The sequence below is a fragment of the Diabrotica virgifera genome, chromosome 1 (genome assembly GCF_917563875.1).
Source record: "Diabrotica virgifera virgifera chromosome 1, PGI_DIABVI_V3a".
Lineage (NCBI taxonomy): Eukaryota > Metazoa > Arthropoda > Insecta > Coleoptera > Chrysomelidae > Diabrotica > Diabrotica virgifera.
In genome coordinates, this window is record NC_065443.1 from 65,919,527 (window position 1) to 65,937,124 (window position 17,598).

A 17,598-nucleotide genomic window follows, 5' to 3' on the forward strand; every position below is an offset into this window, starting at 1 on the left:
GCTATTATGAAAAGTTCTTTAGAATTAAAAACTATGTTTCAGTATGTAATTATATCCTTCTAATTGAAATATTCTGAACTATAAAGGTACTTTACTTTTGATCTAAATTTATCTTTTTTGACATACCTCGTATAAAATTGATAAAATTTGACATAAGATGGTTGTATTTTAGGTTTTAGACTATCCAGAACTTTTTATTAGGAATCACTTTTTTTCGTAAAATTAATAATAAAAGAGTTATCATAATTGAAATAACTGAAAATAAGGTAATTTTTCAAAAAAATTGTTTTTTTCAATTAGAAGGATGTAAATGCATATTAGAATATAGTTTTTAATTCCAAACAACTTTTCATAATAGCAATTTTCAATATTGTGAAAAATAAAGCCACTTTACTCTTGAGTGAAATTCAAATTTTTTGACATACCTCGTATAACATTCATAAAATTTTATATCTGATGGTTGAATCTTAGGTTTTGGACCATGCAGAGCTTTTTATGAAGAATAACTTTTTTTCGTAAAATTAATAATAAAAAAGTTTTCCATATGGATACAACTTACAGGGACATACTGTATAACATATAACATTTTTCTTGTCAATATTATCTGTTTTATTCATTTTTGATAAATTTATACCAAATTTTTGTGAAAATATAAAAAAAAAATTATGGATGAAATTTATGGATAAGGTAACACCGGTACAATTATTACAGCACAGTAAATTTGAATCACTCCTCTTGGTTTAAAAACAAACTATAGTGTTTGTGGATTTCCTGAGGAAGGCCTTGGAGAAGGGCTGTAGGGTACATGCACTATACACTGATTTCTCCAAGGCCTTTGATCGGGTCAAACATAATATTTGAATATTTAAACTTACACAAATGGGTGTTAATGGTCTACTTCTTGAATGGCTGAGAACATACTTGATTGACAGAGTTCAGATGGTGCGTTTCAGGGATTTTGTTTCCAGTGAGATTAAGGTTCATTCAGGAGTACCTCAGGGTTCGCATTTGGGGCCCCTGTTATTTAACATATTCATCAATGATATACACCACTGCTTCCAGCACAGTTCACCTCTTCTTTTTGCAGATGATCTAAAGTTCTACACAATTATCAACAATACAGAAGATTGTATTAATCTTCAACATGATCTTGATCGGTTGAGTGAGTGGTGTATGTTGAATGTCATGGCCCTGAATGCATCCAAGTGTCATGCTATTTCTTTTGGACGATCAAGAGACCCAATAGAATATAATTATAATATACAGAATATTCCTGTTGGCTGAGTCACTGAAATTCGTGATTTGGGAATTAACTTAGACTGTAAACTTTTATTTGAATCACATTATATGTCAAAAATTTCCAAATCTTTACAAATGCTTGGTTTTATAAAAAGATGCACTAGAGACTTTCAGAATATTGAAGCAATTAAACTACTATATTGTTCTTTAGTTACACCTCATCTAGAGTATTGTTCTTGTGTATGGTCTCCATCTTATAACATTTATATATCAAAAATCGAGACAGTCCAACACAAGTTCTTGAAATATGTAGCATATAAACTGGGCATACCTTTCGAGTTAAATCAAGCAAATTATCATCAAATTGAAACCCAATTTGGCATTTTCTCATTGCTTAACCGACGAATAATTAAAGATGCAAGGATGCTTTATGGCATAGTTAATACATTAGTTTTGTGTCCTCAGCTACTTGAGTAGGTTGGTCTCCATGTACCTCTCCGCAGAACACAATTAAACCAAACTTTCTATGTTCCTATTCACAGAACCAACTATGCCTATAACAACTTTTTATCTCGAGCACTAAGATGGGCAAATATTCACCTTGATCTAGATTTTTTTGCACCGAACGCTGAATTCATTTCGGGCCTCAGGCGTATGTTTATTTGAGTAGTTGTGGAATAGATAGTCATTGTTGTGATATGTAAATCTGTTTGTGATATTTATATTTTATTATATTATTATTATATCTATTTTATTATATTTTAATTATTGACACACATAAGTATATTGAAATATTAAATTATAAACTTGTAATAATATTGGGCAGCAGTCCGTTGAAAATAAATAAATAAATAATTATATAGTTACGGAAAAAGCTAATTTACTTACGGCAAGGTACTCTTTAACTTATTAGCTACAGCTTTAGCAACATCACTTAGAACAGGCTGTCCTCCTCCTTCTAATGCATAGTGGTACCCTAAAAATGGCTTAGAACCAGCTGCAACAACCAATGTATTGTTTGGAGGCACAGCCCTATATTTTGAATGAAAACCTCCACAAGTAGAAGCTGTTAACAGATGGTCAAATGTGTTTGAGAGATTTAATCCTACTACAACACTATCATTAATAACAGACTGATCTTGAAAACCCCATTTTTTAGGAACCAATGAAGGTATATCCTGATTTTTTGGTTGGTTACGGCAGCTTCTTAAAGTTTGCATCAACTGTATACCATTGAGCACACATACATTACTTTGGTACTGCACATATATTTCTTCTGGGTGTAGATATGGTGATAAATCAGGTCTTGGATTATGTTGGGATCTACATTTTATGGTTGTTATGTTTTCAGCATGAAATTGTTCTTCAAATAACAATTCACAATTCTCAGAGTAAAATCGTACATGTCCGGAATCAAATCCTATCACAATGCATGTCCACTCAGGACCTAAAAAATTTGAATATAAAGACAGAGGTTCCTTTTATAGTCAAATTGATGTATACCTAAACTAGTGTTACCATTTTGACCTACTACAGGTAAACATAAAACAGCTTTTACTTTATCATAGTCATGGATGGGTCCTGAGTAAGATACTTGAAACAGATTCAGGGAGGATTGAGGATCCCATTTTGGAGTAAGAACCACAAGTTTTCTTTCATTTGCAATGACAAACAAATCCCCAGTAGGACATGCAGATATTTTACAAGATTGAAGCCAGCTGTCAGTACCTACAATAATTGATACAGGTAAAACCAAAAATACTAATTATCAATATTTATTACCTCTTTGGTCGTCAGTTGGGAATAAACATTTCCTTATTTTATTAATTTCTTGTATACATGCTGTCACACGGATTTCGCAGGACATTTTATAAAAATAAAATTCGTCATTACTCTTTGTTTACTAATTTCTTAAATTTGATGTGATTTGGATTTGATCATTCAGTCAAATTTAGACAACGTCAATAAACTTGACAATAAATGTCATTTTCCAGAATGGACAACATCTTAAAATAAAACATGTTCTGTTCACCGACTGTACGGTGTAGGAACATAGAAGGGCTACACAACCGACAAAGATGCCAAATGCCAATCGTGTTTGGGCAAATAACCTAGAATCCTTGACATTTATGTTTTATGTTTTACATCTGTCACTGTCACTGTCATATTAGAAGTCGTAAACAAAAATAAATGCATTAAAAGAATAATTTATACATAAATTATTATGGCTAATCGAAAAAAAGTATGTACTATCATTTTAAGTATTTTAATTATACAATTTCAGAACTAGTTTAAAAATCTACAACTGACATTGATTATATTTTTTAGAGTGCAAGTACTAGTGAATCTACTTCTGGTTCTTCAACAGATTCCTCTAGTTCTAGTTCTTCTTCCAGCGGCTCAGGATCGTCTTCGTCGAGTGATTCAGATTCTTCAAGCTCTCAGGACTCCAGCAAAGCGCAATCAGATGTTGACGAAGCTACCAAGAAAACCCCAGCAGCTCAAAAACAAGTTCGAAAAAGCACAGAAAACAAAACACCTACTAACAAAACTTCAGATTCCAAATCTGTCGCAAAAAATAAAGTACCTACTCCTAAAAATAATAAACCTGCTGCTGCAAAGACTTATTCAACAGATGAAGATGATGAAATTAAAAAGCAACCTCCAAAACGAAAGAGTAATGTGAAGCCTAAGAGTAGTGCAACAATTACTCCTAAGGCGTCAATTTCTCCTCCGAAGCCAGCAGCAAAAGGAGCTGCGAAAGCAGCTGTAGCAAAAGCTAAAACTGAACAGAAGCAAGCACCGATCAGAGGTATTAAAAACCAAATAGTTTTTGTTTTTTTGTTTGTAGACGTAATAAGAATAGACTAGGCATGGTAGGCAAAATAGTATTGTGAATATTATATGACCATAGAGTCTTTATGCAAATTGGCCCAAATTAAACGTTTTTTGTGCATTTGTGGCAATAGTGAGTTGTTTGGTTGGTTCCTTAACTGGCCTATGACATACTGAACACTCTGATTCTTCCAATTTATACCTCATATCACTATGGGTGACTCTTCTGTGTTTTACAGCCAAATTCTTTAAAATTCGTTGCCCTCTAGGAGTGACTGAAATCTTTCTGCCATACCCACCCCTCCAAACCGATATAACAGGATGTGTCTCTTGTAAGTTTTTGACTCAACCTTCGAACTGACCATTAAGACATACACATTTTTTTGTTATTTATCTTTGACTATATTTTCTATATTTTCTGTATTTTCTAATAGAGCAGTAATAAAAGATTTGCTCAACAGAAAGATCTTTATAATCACCCATATGAAAAATTAACATATTTCTATCATTATCTTAAGAGGATCGGAACATATTTTCGGCTGCAATGCTATTCAAATGGGGATTCATTTTTTTCAAATCCTGAGAAAACTAATAAGTATTTTGGAAAAATTTAAACGCAGAATGAAAGATTACGTTATTAGCGAGGGCCGAAAGTCCCTGAGAACTTCTACAATGTTTATTTTAATAAGTTACAGGGGTGAAAAAACTAAGAGAAAATTTAGTGTGATTTTTAAATTCAAATATCTCATTCAAAATAAACTTTTTATTTATTCTAAGGGACTTTCGGCCCTCGGTAATAATTTAGTCTTTCATTCTGCGTTTAAATTTTTCAAAAATATTTATTGGTTTTTTCAGGATTTGAAAAAAGTGAACACAATGCCGTGGTAATATTTTCCAAATCTGTCTTTGTCTTACAACGCACTCAACCGAATATAATATTGTCAGCATATATTGTCAGTCAGACACTGACAATCAGTGACAATTTTAAATATTTGACATTGCATCGGGAATATTTTGAGAAATTGATTAAATATTATTGATATATAGTGTATTTGATAAATAATTGATTTAAGACGTGAACTTAATAAAAAGTTATTTATTGTGTATTATTTGTGAAAGATCCAAGCAGAGAATACATCAGATATATCCATAGGATATATCCTGTGATCCAAGTATTTTGTTGTTAGAGATGTTCAAAATTGTAAGCGTTCCAAAATAACAACATATTATTAAAAAATCACTTTAACACTTTTCCTCTTTTCTCGATTGATTATTAGTTTTTGTTGTACAAATAAATTATTACAATCACTGAAAACATAGTTAGTGAAAAAATTATCACATTTATTAACTGAATTAATAATTTGCAATTATAAAAATAACAGTTATCCAAGAACATTCAAAAGCCATCTCTTTAAATTAATTATGACATTTTCAAGTAGAATGACATTCTAGTAATGTTTACATATCCACACCAGTGTGAATTTTACTACACGTAATTTGCCGTGTAAAGACAGAAAAAGTAGGGATACACGTAAAATATTTGCGAATTATGTACCCATAGCCTTAAATAAATTAAACAAATTAAAAACTAACATCAAGATATGTAGAACAATATTAACACTCACCACTGCAAATTTTACAAAAATTGAACATTAATCACTCTAATAAACTAAAGTTGAAAAAAGTTGAGTCATTGTGCCCTGCCCTTTTAGTCCATTCTACTGCCATCTGTCGAGTTTTCACAATTCAACCCATTCAGTAGTTCCGTATGACTTTTAACATGCAGTACAACCTGCCATATCCGGACCTCCCCATATCCGGACGGTTCTGCGCCGTTCGGATCTACTGAAATCTACCAAGAAAGGCAGTCCTGCTGTTGGACAACGCACTAAAAGAAGAACTAAAAGATGACGAAATAATATATTATAGAATCTATAAAACATGTCTATCGACGAAGGTTATTGACGGCGTTGATTACTAGAATGTATGAAGGAGAAAACGTTTCAGAGACTGTAAAAGAAGTAGTGGTGTTGATATCCGGATTTTTTCATATCCGGATCGGTCTGTCGCCACATTGATCCGGATATGGCAGGTTTTACTGTACTTTTAAGGTGTTTCAAATTAAAGAAAAACTGATGTTTCTAGGTTCAGTCTAATATATTGAGCAGGGACTGTATACTGAAAATCGTTTTATTTCACTAATGTTTTGTCTTAAATTTTACAATACAGTAAAACCTCCTGTAACCCTTTGACTGCCACCCACAATAAGAGGTTATTCTCCATATGCCAGCGAAATTTTAGACCCCTAAGATGTTGCATTGCTGGTACATAAACAAAGTTTGTCAAAACACGAGAGGCATGTTACTGGTAGTGAATAGGTTAACCAAAACATCGTTTAACCAAAACGGCTGACAGTTTCAATAATTTCGTCAATAAAATGTAAATTTTTATCGCAAAACAGAAACAATTGGATGTTAATTTGTCAACATCGCTCGATAGAATTGAATGAGGCAAAATTTTATGACGAACATTATGAAATCACCTCATAGTATCTTTTAAAACCAACTTTAACCAAGAATACTATGTAATTTGATACAAGAAGATTACAAAAAACAATGTAATTTTTAACCGAAATTCTTGTTATCCTAAACAGCCCTCCTCCCAATTATTTTGGTTAACGGAGGTTTTACTGTAAAAACAAATTAACAAAATGAATATAGTTTCACTAAAACTATCCAGACATATAAATACAACTTTAAGAGTTAATGTTATAACAACAATCATTGTTGCTGATTGATCATATACCCCAGCTTAACGACAAACTATTGAATAATACAAGATTCCCAATATAGATCATTTAATTCTCAGCATTCAACAAAAATGTAATATGAAGACAAGTAAGATGATTGTTGTTTATGAGATGGTACAGTTTTTTTACAATAAGAATGAAATGATGTCACACAGTGGTCAAGTGCGGCGTTGTCAAACTGTTTTTCCATTTATAATTCTTCTTAAACACACACAACCTAACTTTTTGTTTTCTTCTTTTAAAAACAATTTTCTGGGCACAACTTCTTAAAGCTGTAGGCATTTTTGAAAATTTATAAATGTTTATTAGTTTTCAAAAGAACTTTTTTAGTTTAATTTGCTGCAAAAACTGAAACCACAAAGTACAGTAAAACCTCCGTTAAGAGAAATAATTGGGGGGGAGGCTGTTTCGGATAACATGAATTTCGGATAAAAATAACATTGTTTTTTGTATTCTTCTTGTATCATAATATGATCATAATATGTATCATAATATCATAATATGATAATATCATATGTATCATAATATTATTACATGGTATTGAAGTGTACAATGTGTTAAGGAATTAATTCAGGGGAAAGCATTATTTTTGGAAATCACATACCTATATCCCTTTCAGCACGTACCTACACAATTGTGTGGGTTTGTTTTTTATTGGTGTAAAACTGCCAAATAATAAAATCTAGCGTTCAGTACAAAAAACAATGGTTGTGTAGGTTCAGTGTTATGCTTTGCACTATCTAACGTGATTGTTGAATTTATTTTGTTTCGACAGTCACAACTTGTCTTGAAACAATCGGGGGTCTTCAGTTTCGTAAGAAAGTAAGTAGATTTTTGTTATTAAAAAATGTCAAGTCAATATTAAAATTCAAATGCATGTAGATTACTAACACATGATTATAGAAAACACCTATAGGTACATAGTATAGTATATGGCTTAACACCCCATGTGGGGTTTCGCCACTTTCGCTTTCTAGATCCATTTTACGGGGTGGATCAGTCCCCATGATCATTGTATTTGTTCACTAATATGTCTCCATTTCTTCCGGTCTATTGCCCTCTCTTTCCATTTTGTAATTCCTGCTCCTCTTAGGTCCTCTTCTACTTCAGTTAACCATTTGGATCTGGGTCGACCACGTCTCCTTTTTCCTCCTGGTTGCCACAATATCATAGCTTTTGATACTGATTCTGGTCCTTGTCTCCATATGTGACCTAGCCATTTGGTTCTTTGTACTTTTATTTTCTTTACTATATCTTCACCATTTAATTCTTCTAAAATTTCTTTATTCGTTCTCCTTCTATAGTCTTGTTCTTCGATTTTCACTGGACCCAGTATTGTCCTTATTATCTTTCGTTCATTTATCCTTAATTTCTCTTCTTATTTTTTGTCATAGTCATGGTTTCTGCTGCATACATCGTTATTGGTCTTATTATTGTTTTATATATATTCATTTTTGTTTGTTTGGTCAATATTTTACTCTTTAGTAGTTTTCTATTTGCTTGGTATACCCGGTTTGTCGCAGTTATTCTTTCTTCGATATCCGTTTTTCTTTCCCCTTTGTTATTTATCATAACGCCCAGGTATTTAAATTTCTGTACCTCCTCGAATTTTTTATTTCCTATCCTTATCTCTCTGTTTTGTTCTGCTTTTCCGAGTCTCATTAATTTTGTTTTCTTTTCGTTAATTCTTAGTCTCATCTTCTTTCCCTCTTCTTATATCTCCATTAATAATTTTTTCATGATTTTTCGTGTTTTTGTTACTATCGCTATATCATCTGCATAGGCGATTAATTGGTAACCTGATGCTCTTAGGTTTCCCTTGTGGATTTTTCTTAACACAAAATCTACTGTCAGGTTAAATAGTGTTGCTGACAGTGAGTTACCTTGTCTCACTCCTTTATTTATTTCGAATTCTTCTGTTTCCCCTTTTTGTGTTAGGATACTTATTTTTTATTTATTCATAGACACATTTTTATTAGGTTTCTTAGTTTTTTACTTACTCCTTGATATTTTAGTGCTTTCATTATTTCCTTTCTCTTTATTGAGTCAAAGGCTTATTCAAAGTCTATAAATTTGATGTTCGTTAAAAAAAATATTGTAAAACAATATTTTTTGTTTTATCTGTTAACCTTTTTTGTATTATTGACGATAATATTTTATAGCCAACGTTTAATAGTGTAATACCTTTGTAGTTCTTACACTCATGCTGGTCGCCTTTTTTATGGATCGTTATAATCTGTCCAATTTCCCACTCGTTCGGCATTGTCTTCTCTTTCCATATTTTCTTAATCAATTCATGTATTTTTTCATACAATATGTCCCCTCCGTATTTTATTAGTTCTAGATTTATTCCGTCCTTCCCAGGTGCCTTTCCATTATTCCCTTTCATTATAATGTTTTTTACTTCTTCTAATGTTGGTTCCTGTGTGTTCGTTTCTTCTTCGTCCTCGTCTTCTATTTCATCATTTATAACTGGTTCAATTAGTAATTCTTTAAAGTGACTTGTCCATATTTCTTTATACTCTTTCTCTTCCTCTACAATTTTACCTTGTTTGTTTTTTATTCCTTTTAATTTACCTTTGAATGTTCAATTGTTTTCTTTTATTTTATTATAGAATTTTTTTAAATTTCTGTTATATTTTTCATTCTCTATTTCCTGAATAGGGAAGAAGACCCCAGAGAAAAGTCATGTCTCTAACTCCATCAAAAATCAATGACTTCCAACAAAACCTAAAAGATGCTCTTTCTTTAGACAAAGTAGATAGTGACCCTGAGAGCACTTGGATCTATCTGAAAGATAAGGTAATCGAGGCTGCAAAAGACTGTGAGGCAGCAGTTTCCACTGGCTGTAAGCCATGGATATCCGATAATACGTGGACTGTGATTCAACGCAGAAAAGAACATAAAACTAGATACGGGACAAACGATGAATACAGAGCGTTATCAAGAGAAATCAGAAAACAGTGCCGCAAAGATAAAGCTGATTACATCTCTCAAATATGCAGAGAAATAGAGGAACATGGCTGTCGAAATGAACCGAGGGACATATTCCAGAAGATTAAACTCCTTACCAGAGAATTTAAACCTCAAACGTGGTCTGTAATAGATAAGGAAGGTAATTTAAAGACCGATACTGATGAAATATTGGAAACATGGCGAAACTACTGTGGCGAGCTATATAAAAATAACGAGGTATCAGCAGAAAATCAGTGGCCTTCTGACTACCCTAGAGAACCTACTGTTTTACTCGCTGAAGTCAAAGATGCAATTAAATCACTAAAGAGAAATAAATCCCCAGGCATTGATTCAATACCATGTGAAATACTACAGTTACTAGGTGACAAAGGATTACATATCATCCATTCTATCTGTGTCGCTGTTTGGAATTCAGGAAAATGGCCATCTGATTGGTGTACCTCAATTTATATCCCACTACACAAAAAAGGAACTACTACCAGATGTGAAAACTACCGCACACTATCACTAATAACACATGCTAGTAAAATCTTGTTGCATATCATCAAAAACAGATTAAAAACCTATCTACATTACCAAATACCTCAGGAACAAGCGGGGTTTGTAAAGGGTAAAGGTACAAGGGAACAAATCCTGAACCTGAGACAACTCATTGAAAAGTCTAGAGAATTTCAAGTACCTATGATTATATGCTTCGTTGACTACCAAAAGGCATTTGATTGTGTAAGCTGGATAAATTTGTGGTCAATTTTAATAGAAATGGGCGCACCAATGCACCTGGTGACACTTATTAAAAATCTGTACCAGTCTAATATAGCGGCAGTACGACTAGATCAGAAGTTCTCAAACCAATTTAAGACCGAGAGAGGTGTTAGACAAGGATGCGTGTTGTCACCTGACTTATTTAACATTTATGGTGAACATGTCATGAGGATGGTTTTAGAAGGATGGGCCGGTGGAGTAACAGTAGCTGGTAGGAAAATCTCCAATTTAAGATTTGCTGATGACACTACACTTATAGCAGCAAATGAGCAAGAAATGTTAGATCTTCTGCGAAGAGTTGAGTACGAAAGCAATAAAGTTGGTCTGAAAATCAATAAAGCTAAGACAAAAATAATGGTGGTCGACAGATTTGACACTATTCAACTGACTAACATATTACAGGAATACCAGATAGTAAACACCTTTGTCTATCTCGGGTCTAGTATAAGTATAACTAACGATGGTAACTGTGAAACAGAAGTTCGGAGACGTATTGGTATGGCAAAAAATGCAATGAGTCGCCTAACTAAAGTTTGGAAAGACAGATATATCTCTCAAAATATCAAGATGAGACTGGTGAATGCCCTTGTATTCTCAATATTTCTATACGGAGCAGAGACTTGGACACTTCGCGCATGCGAGCGCCAAAAAATTGATGCTTTTGAGATGTGGTGCTGGAGAAGAATGCTGCGCATACCTTGGACAGCTCATAGGACAAACGTTTCCATTCTAAACCAACTCAATATTAAAAAAAGGCTGTCCACATTATGTCTGCAACGAATTCTGCAATTCTTTGGTCACGTGGTTCGAAGAGGTGACGACAATTTGGAGAGATTAATTGTTTCTGGAAACGTTCCGTGGAGAAGATCAAGAGTACGATCACCGACTAGATGGTCTGACCAAATAAAGCATTCAGCTGGAAACTCATTCTGCGAAGCTCTTAGAGCAGCTGAAGATAGAGACCAATGGAGAAACATTGTTAGGAATATTGTAAGAAATCACGATCCTCAGTAATGGGGAAACGACAGGAGAGAGAGATTTCCTGAATCTTTAGATCTATCCGTTGTCGTTTTTGTTTTCTGTTAATTTTTTTGCCTTCATTTCTCAGTAGTTCGTAGTTTTCTCTGTCTTCTGCTGTGTTCGTTCTTATCCATTTTAATCTCGCTTCCACTTCTTTTTCCATAATTTTTTGACATTCGATGTTGTACCATTCTTTTTTCTTCTCCTTCTTCTTTTTGCCAATTGTTTTTTCTGCTGCTTCCTGTATGGCGTCTTTTATGCAGCTCCACTCCCGTTTCATATCAACACATTCTTGATTGTCATCCATTATTAGATTAATAGTCACTAATATAATGGTTAATAGTCTTAAACTTGGTAGTCATCGTTGACCTAAGATGGTTGATTGGGTCCTCGGGTAGAGTATCACCATGTTCCCAGAGGTTATATCCATGAACATTGGCGTTTAGCCTTTACAATATTATTTTAATATAATGTAGATTGATTTATAATCACAACCATTGTTTGGTTCTGGGGCTATTTTGCAAGTATTCAAATTCACTGATGATGGACCGATAGGTTCGAAAACGTTCTGATGAACACATTTCATTCAATCCATTGGGATTTTTAAAAAATTTAGTAAATATACCTTTTACATAGTAGTGGTTTTACTTCATGTTCCAGTTTGTAAAATTAAGCTGATCGTGTTTCGAAATATCTTGAGTGGTATCAAGAATTATTGAATAAAAACAATTTTTTTAAGTAAATTAATCAATCTGTTTTCAGTTTCTTGAGCCAGCAAATTTATAACTTCGTTTTTTGTATTTGGGGGCTCAAGTTATTGTTTTTATCGATTAATTTAGCTAAAAACAGGATCATATTTAGCTAGTAAAAGAACCACCGACAAAAAATTACCTTTTTGGGATTCACTTTTATCTAAACTAGCAACATGTCCACGAAAGTATGAAACGCTAAATTGCACCCAAAAAGAGTAAGAGTCTAATAGAGTTAATTCCAAATTTCCTATTTTGATGCTTATTAGGAAAATATGTTTTAATCCCCAATATAAAAAAAGTAGAAGTATTAAGCTTGAAGGTTTTAAAGGGCCCCTCCTAACGTCGCCCCCCCCCCGCCTTGCGGGCCTGTCAGCTACGCCACTGTGAGGGGGCCCACGGCCATGGGGCCTTATAATAGTCGAGTGTCATTAATTACTAATCAATTTTGATTTTCTAGGAAAAGAGCCTCCAAAAATTCGTGCCCAAAAAGTTGCTGCCAAAAACAACACAGATGCTAACAAGAAGAAAAGTATTTTTTCACCTGAGAATAGTTCAGAGTCGGATTCTATAAAGGAAAAAAGTCACAAGGAACACCAACCAAAAGTGAAACCAGAACCAAGGGCTAAGGCACGAACTGTGGAAAAGGTTAGGAATGAAAAGAAGGAGGATAAAGTTAAATCAAAGGAGATTGTTGGTACGTAAAAATACAAAATGCCTCTAGTATATGAAACCTATTTTTTTATTATTAATATTTTTTATCAAAACCTGTTTATTTAGAAATCATTGTAGTGTATAGGTCAGTATATATAATAATTTAAAAGTTTAAAAATACTTGGAAATTAATAAGTGAGAGGTATTGAACTGTTTCTATTTATTTGTTTATTAACGTTATTTTAATTCAAAACACTTAGGTAATTTATTATTTTTATTTTTAACGTATTTACACTCAATTATTATTTAATTTATTTATTACATTTACTATTTACGAAGAAAGAAACGAAAGACAACAAAGAACAAACAAATTGGACCTGGAGAAACTGAAGATTCAGGAATGTAAAGAGAGGTTCGAACAAGAAGTCACAAATGAGTTAAGGACGCTAGAACTGCACTCCATAGAGGGCAAATGGAGTAATTAACAAAACAGCAGTACTGACAGCAGCAGCGTCCATCCTGGGAAACAAGAAAAAGGAGAGAAGAGGAGCATAATGACGAGTGCAGACAAGCAATAGAGGAAAGAAATGAAGCACACATAATGTACATAACAAGAAGAACACGGGAAAGACGAACATCATTTGAAGTCGCAAGGCGGAAAGCAGACAAGATATGTAGAAATAAAAAGAGAGCCTATCAAAATGGACAAATAGAAAAAATGGAAGAATATTTCAAAAACAACGAACTTAGAGGGGCTTACGAACACCTAAAAAAGATAAAAAGTGGGTATAAGCCTCACACAAGTCTATGTAAAGATGAAAGTGGGCAAATAATCAGTGACCAACAGAAAGTCACAGAAACCTGGAAGCATTATTTTCAGACCCTACTTGGAACACAAGTGACATAGAAGATGAAATGGGTACGAACTACGTAGAAGAGAATGAAGTAGAGAATGGAGTAGAAGCTCCAACCATAGGAGGAAGTTCTCGAAGCTATTAAGGCCCAGAAAAACAATAAAGCCCCACGAGTTGACGAAATACCAGCAGAACTGTATTAGGTAGATGGCGACCACCTAGCAAGTCACATTCACACGCTCATCAAAGACATATGGCAAGAAAAGAAAATACCAGACGACTGGAAAAAAAAGTATAGTATGCCTGATCTATAAAAAAGAGAGCTCCAGTGCAAAAACTACCGTGGAATTTCTCTACTATGTACAGCATATAAAGTCCTCACGTATATTATAAACCAGCGCAGCGGCTCCAACCACTAGCAGAAAATATTATTGGAGAGTATCAGACGGGCTTCCGACGGGGAAGATCGACACTGAATCAATTATTTACAGTCAAGCAGATCTTGAACAAATCATGGGAACACGACATTGATGTTCACAACGTGTTTATAGACTTCAAACAGGCATACGACTCAGTCAAAAGGAACAAACTATACTATATATTGGCTGAATTGGCAATACCACACAAGCTAATTAGACTCATTAAAGCCACAATGGATGAAACTCAGGCATATGTGTACGAATACAAAACCACCGGACATACCTTTTCAAAATTTCGCAGGGACTAAAGCAAGGAGATGGGCTGGCCCCAACATTGTTTAACCTGGCACGGGAGTATGCGGTTAGGCAAATGCAAACTGGACGAGGAAAAATACTGACCAACCGAACGGTCCAACTGGCCGCTTATGCTGATGATATTAATATTATGAGTAGAACATCAACAGGGGCACAGGGCACATACGCAGAGTTAAAAACGCAAACACAAATGCTAGGTCTGGAAATTATCTGAGAGAAAACAAAAATAATGACACAGACGAGAAGAAATATAGTCCCACAAAACATTATACATGAAGATGACATTGAAACGGTTGGAAAGTTTACATACCTGGGAGTAGAAATATATGCCGACGAATAAGAAGATGGAGAAATACGGAAGGGAATAACGCAGGCAAACAGAGCTTATTTTGCCCTCTCCCATATATTTCTGTCTAAAAGTGTCACCGAAATACAAAGATGAGAATATATAAAACCTTAATTCGACCAATAGCATGCTATGGCAGTGAAGCCTGGATCCTGAAAGAAACACCCAAAAACAAACTAGACACATTCGAAAGGAAAGTACTGAGGAGAATACTAGGACCTGTGAGGGAAAACGGAATCTTCAGAAGTCGATACAACAACGAGCTTTATCAACTTTATAAGGAAACACCCCTGTCAGACTTCATTAGAATACAAAGATTGCAATGGGCCGGACATGTGATAAGAATTGGAGAGGATAGGCTACCAAAAAGAGCACTGAATGCTAGAATGAGGGAAAGAGACCTGTTGGAAAGCCAAGAAAGCGCTGGGAAGACACAGTAAACATCGATGCACAAGCCCTTTTAGGAGTCCGTGTATAGAGAAGAGCCGCCACAGACAAGCAAGGGTGGAGGTAAAAAATAAAGGAGGCCAAGGCTCAATTTGGGCTGTAGTGCTGTAGAAGAAGAAGATTTACTATTTACAATAATTCATAATAGTAGGGGAGCACTGGATGCTAAATGTGCAGTTTCGTCCTGGGGACCTATTGGGTTGTGAAGATTAGATACTATCACCAAAAAAAGTTAAGTATTCCATTTTAGTGGGGATTTTTTATTTTTTAATTTAATTTTCCATTTCCAAAAATCGTTTTTTTTTTCGATTATAGCGCCATCTATCCATGATACGGAAAAATGTCTCGAATAAATGTACTTATTTTTAAGTAAGCGTAAGGAATCCAAATCTGTAATAGAAAATGGGGGTACCTATTTATGATTCTAAAGTAACCTTCCACCCCACCTCCGTGGGGGTCGTGTTTGGGGTGATTCGATAGATTTTTGAAAAATATTGAATACATATTTTTTAGTTTTTCGATCTGATGTTCATTTCGCGAAATATCGCGGATTTCCTATTTAAAATTTTAAAGTTACCCCCACCACCCTCCGCCAGGGGTCGTGTTTGGTATTATGCAATAGGTTTTTGAAAAATATTGAACACATATTTTTCAGTTTTTTGATTTGATGTTAATTTCGCGAAATATTCGCTTTTTTTTGTGAAACTTTGTGACAACCATTTTCTTATGACCCGCTCAAATTGTCAGATTTTTGATATATACACTGTTCTTCATGTACTTAACTTACCTTGTCTTAATCTGACGTTTTCGAGTTTTTCTAAGGATTGATTTTTTTACAGACTTCCCCCAACGCACGCCCCTGTATTAAGAATCCATATATGGTAGGCCGGTAGGGGTACATTTACAGGGTACAAGGTTTCTCCCCATGTGATTTTCTGACGCGCTAGAGTAACTGCAAAAATCCCCGCTTGGGCTCCCCTACCATAACACATTTATAACATAAAATACAACGCTCACAATACAATCAATTTATGTTCTGACATTTATAACACAACTAAAATTCGTTTCGATCAAATCCTCTCTCTGTGGTACTGAAGTCTAGAATTCTGTGGAAGGACAGCCGTGCTCCACGTCTATCTAAGGGCGCTTGCAAACACAGCCACTTGTGGTCGCCACCGGTGGCTGCTAGTACACGCTGCTAACTGAGGTTTGTATGCATTATAAATGGACTCGACGCACACACTGCGTTCCCGGTAGTCTTCGAGCGACGAGCTATGGCGGTGGCCAGTTCTCGCTACTTGAAGTCAGTGGCGACCACAAGTGCCTGTGTTTGCGAGCGACCTAAATCTCTACCTGGTACGGCTGTAGGAGAGAGGCGCGTAACATACATATCAACAACTTATACTCAATTTGTTGGAGTACTTCAACAAAGAAAAAGACAAAAACAGGTCAATATGATCTTTTTGATGTGTACCAAAAACAAAAATGTATTAGAAAGTAGCAGATTCATTAGAAATTAACTAAGCAGGCCACCATAATAACAAACGAGGAAGTTGCTCAAGCCACAGAATAACTAACCACACAGAAGCGAAACTCAGGCCGAAAACGGTAACACAATTTTCATGCTCATGCGTCACGTAACTGGTGCAACCTCACTTTTGCGACTGACAGTGACAGTTGTTTTTGTTAAATTTTATATTTATATATGTTTTATTTTATAGTTTATTTATATCTTATAGTTAAATTTCATATTTAATTAATAACTACTTGTCAAAAATATCACATCATGTGGAATGGTCTATTCCTTAGAACATCAAGTTCTATTCTGTAACTGGTGCACAAGGTCAAATATTTCGGTCCCCACAAAATCAATGGAAACGACAGTCAGATTCGCTTCTGTGTGGTTAGTTATTCTGTGCTCAAGCACTTAAAAAAAAAGAAGAGAAATAAGTTGGACCAAATTGTGGACAGTTTTAGGAGAGAGGAACAAGGTGGACAAAAGGTTTGTTTAATAGAAATATAGAATTTGAACAAATTCCAGACGATTAGAGAAGCATTAATACCGGTTTACAAAAATTAAGATATATGTACAACAATGCACAAACTACGTGGCCATAAAAATACTTAGCCACACCATGAAAATATGGGAGAGAGTAGTTGATAGACGGATACG

General features: G+C 34.5%; 2 protein-coding genes and 1 long non-coding RNA gene across 3 annotated transcripts in view; 1 reads left to right on the forward strand and 2 right to left on the reverse strand.

Annotated features, from left to right (window-relative positions):
* The window catches only part of LOC114332281 (rab3 GTPase-activating protein non-catalytic subunit), a 61,841-nt gene extending 58,645 nt beyond the window's left edge, over positions 1-3,196 (reverse strand). The window contains exons 1-3 of the mRNA XM_028282056.2: positions 3,022-3,196; positions 2,743-2,967; positions 2,128-2,686 (exon numbers count right to left, since the gene is read on the reverse strand). Of these exons, the coding sequence (XP_028137857.2) occupies positions 2,128-2,686; positions 2,743-2,967; positions 3,022-3,106 (869 nt within the window). The 5' untranslated portion in view covers positions 3,107-3,196. The remainder of the gene's footprint in view (positions 1-2,127; positions 2,687-2,742; positions 2,968-3,021) is intronic.
* LOC126888616 (uncharacterized) overlaps positions 1-17,598 on the reverse strand; it is a 558,932-nt gene that overhangs the window by 248,843 nt on the left and 292,491 nt on the right. The gene's annotated exons all lie outside the window — the stretch shown is intronic.
* LOC114332279 (histone acetyltransferase KAT7) overlaps positions 3,395-17,598 on the forward strand; it is a 406,379-nt gene continuing 392,175 nt past the window's right edge. The window contains exons 1-3 of the mRNA XM_050656904.1: positions 3,395-3,481; positions 3,568-4,051; positions 12,851-13,087. Of these exons, the coding sequence (XP_050512861.1) occupies positions 3,464-3,481; positions 3,568-4,051; positions 12,851-13,087 (739 nt within the window). The 5' untranslated portion in view covers positions 3,395-3,463. The remainder of the gene's footprint in view (positions 3,482-3,567; positions 4,052-12,850; positions 13,088-17,598) is intronic.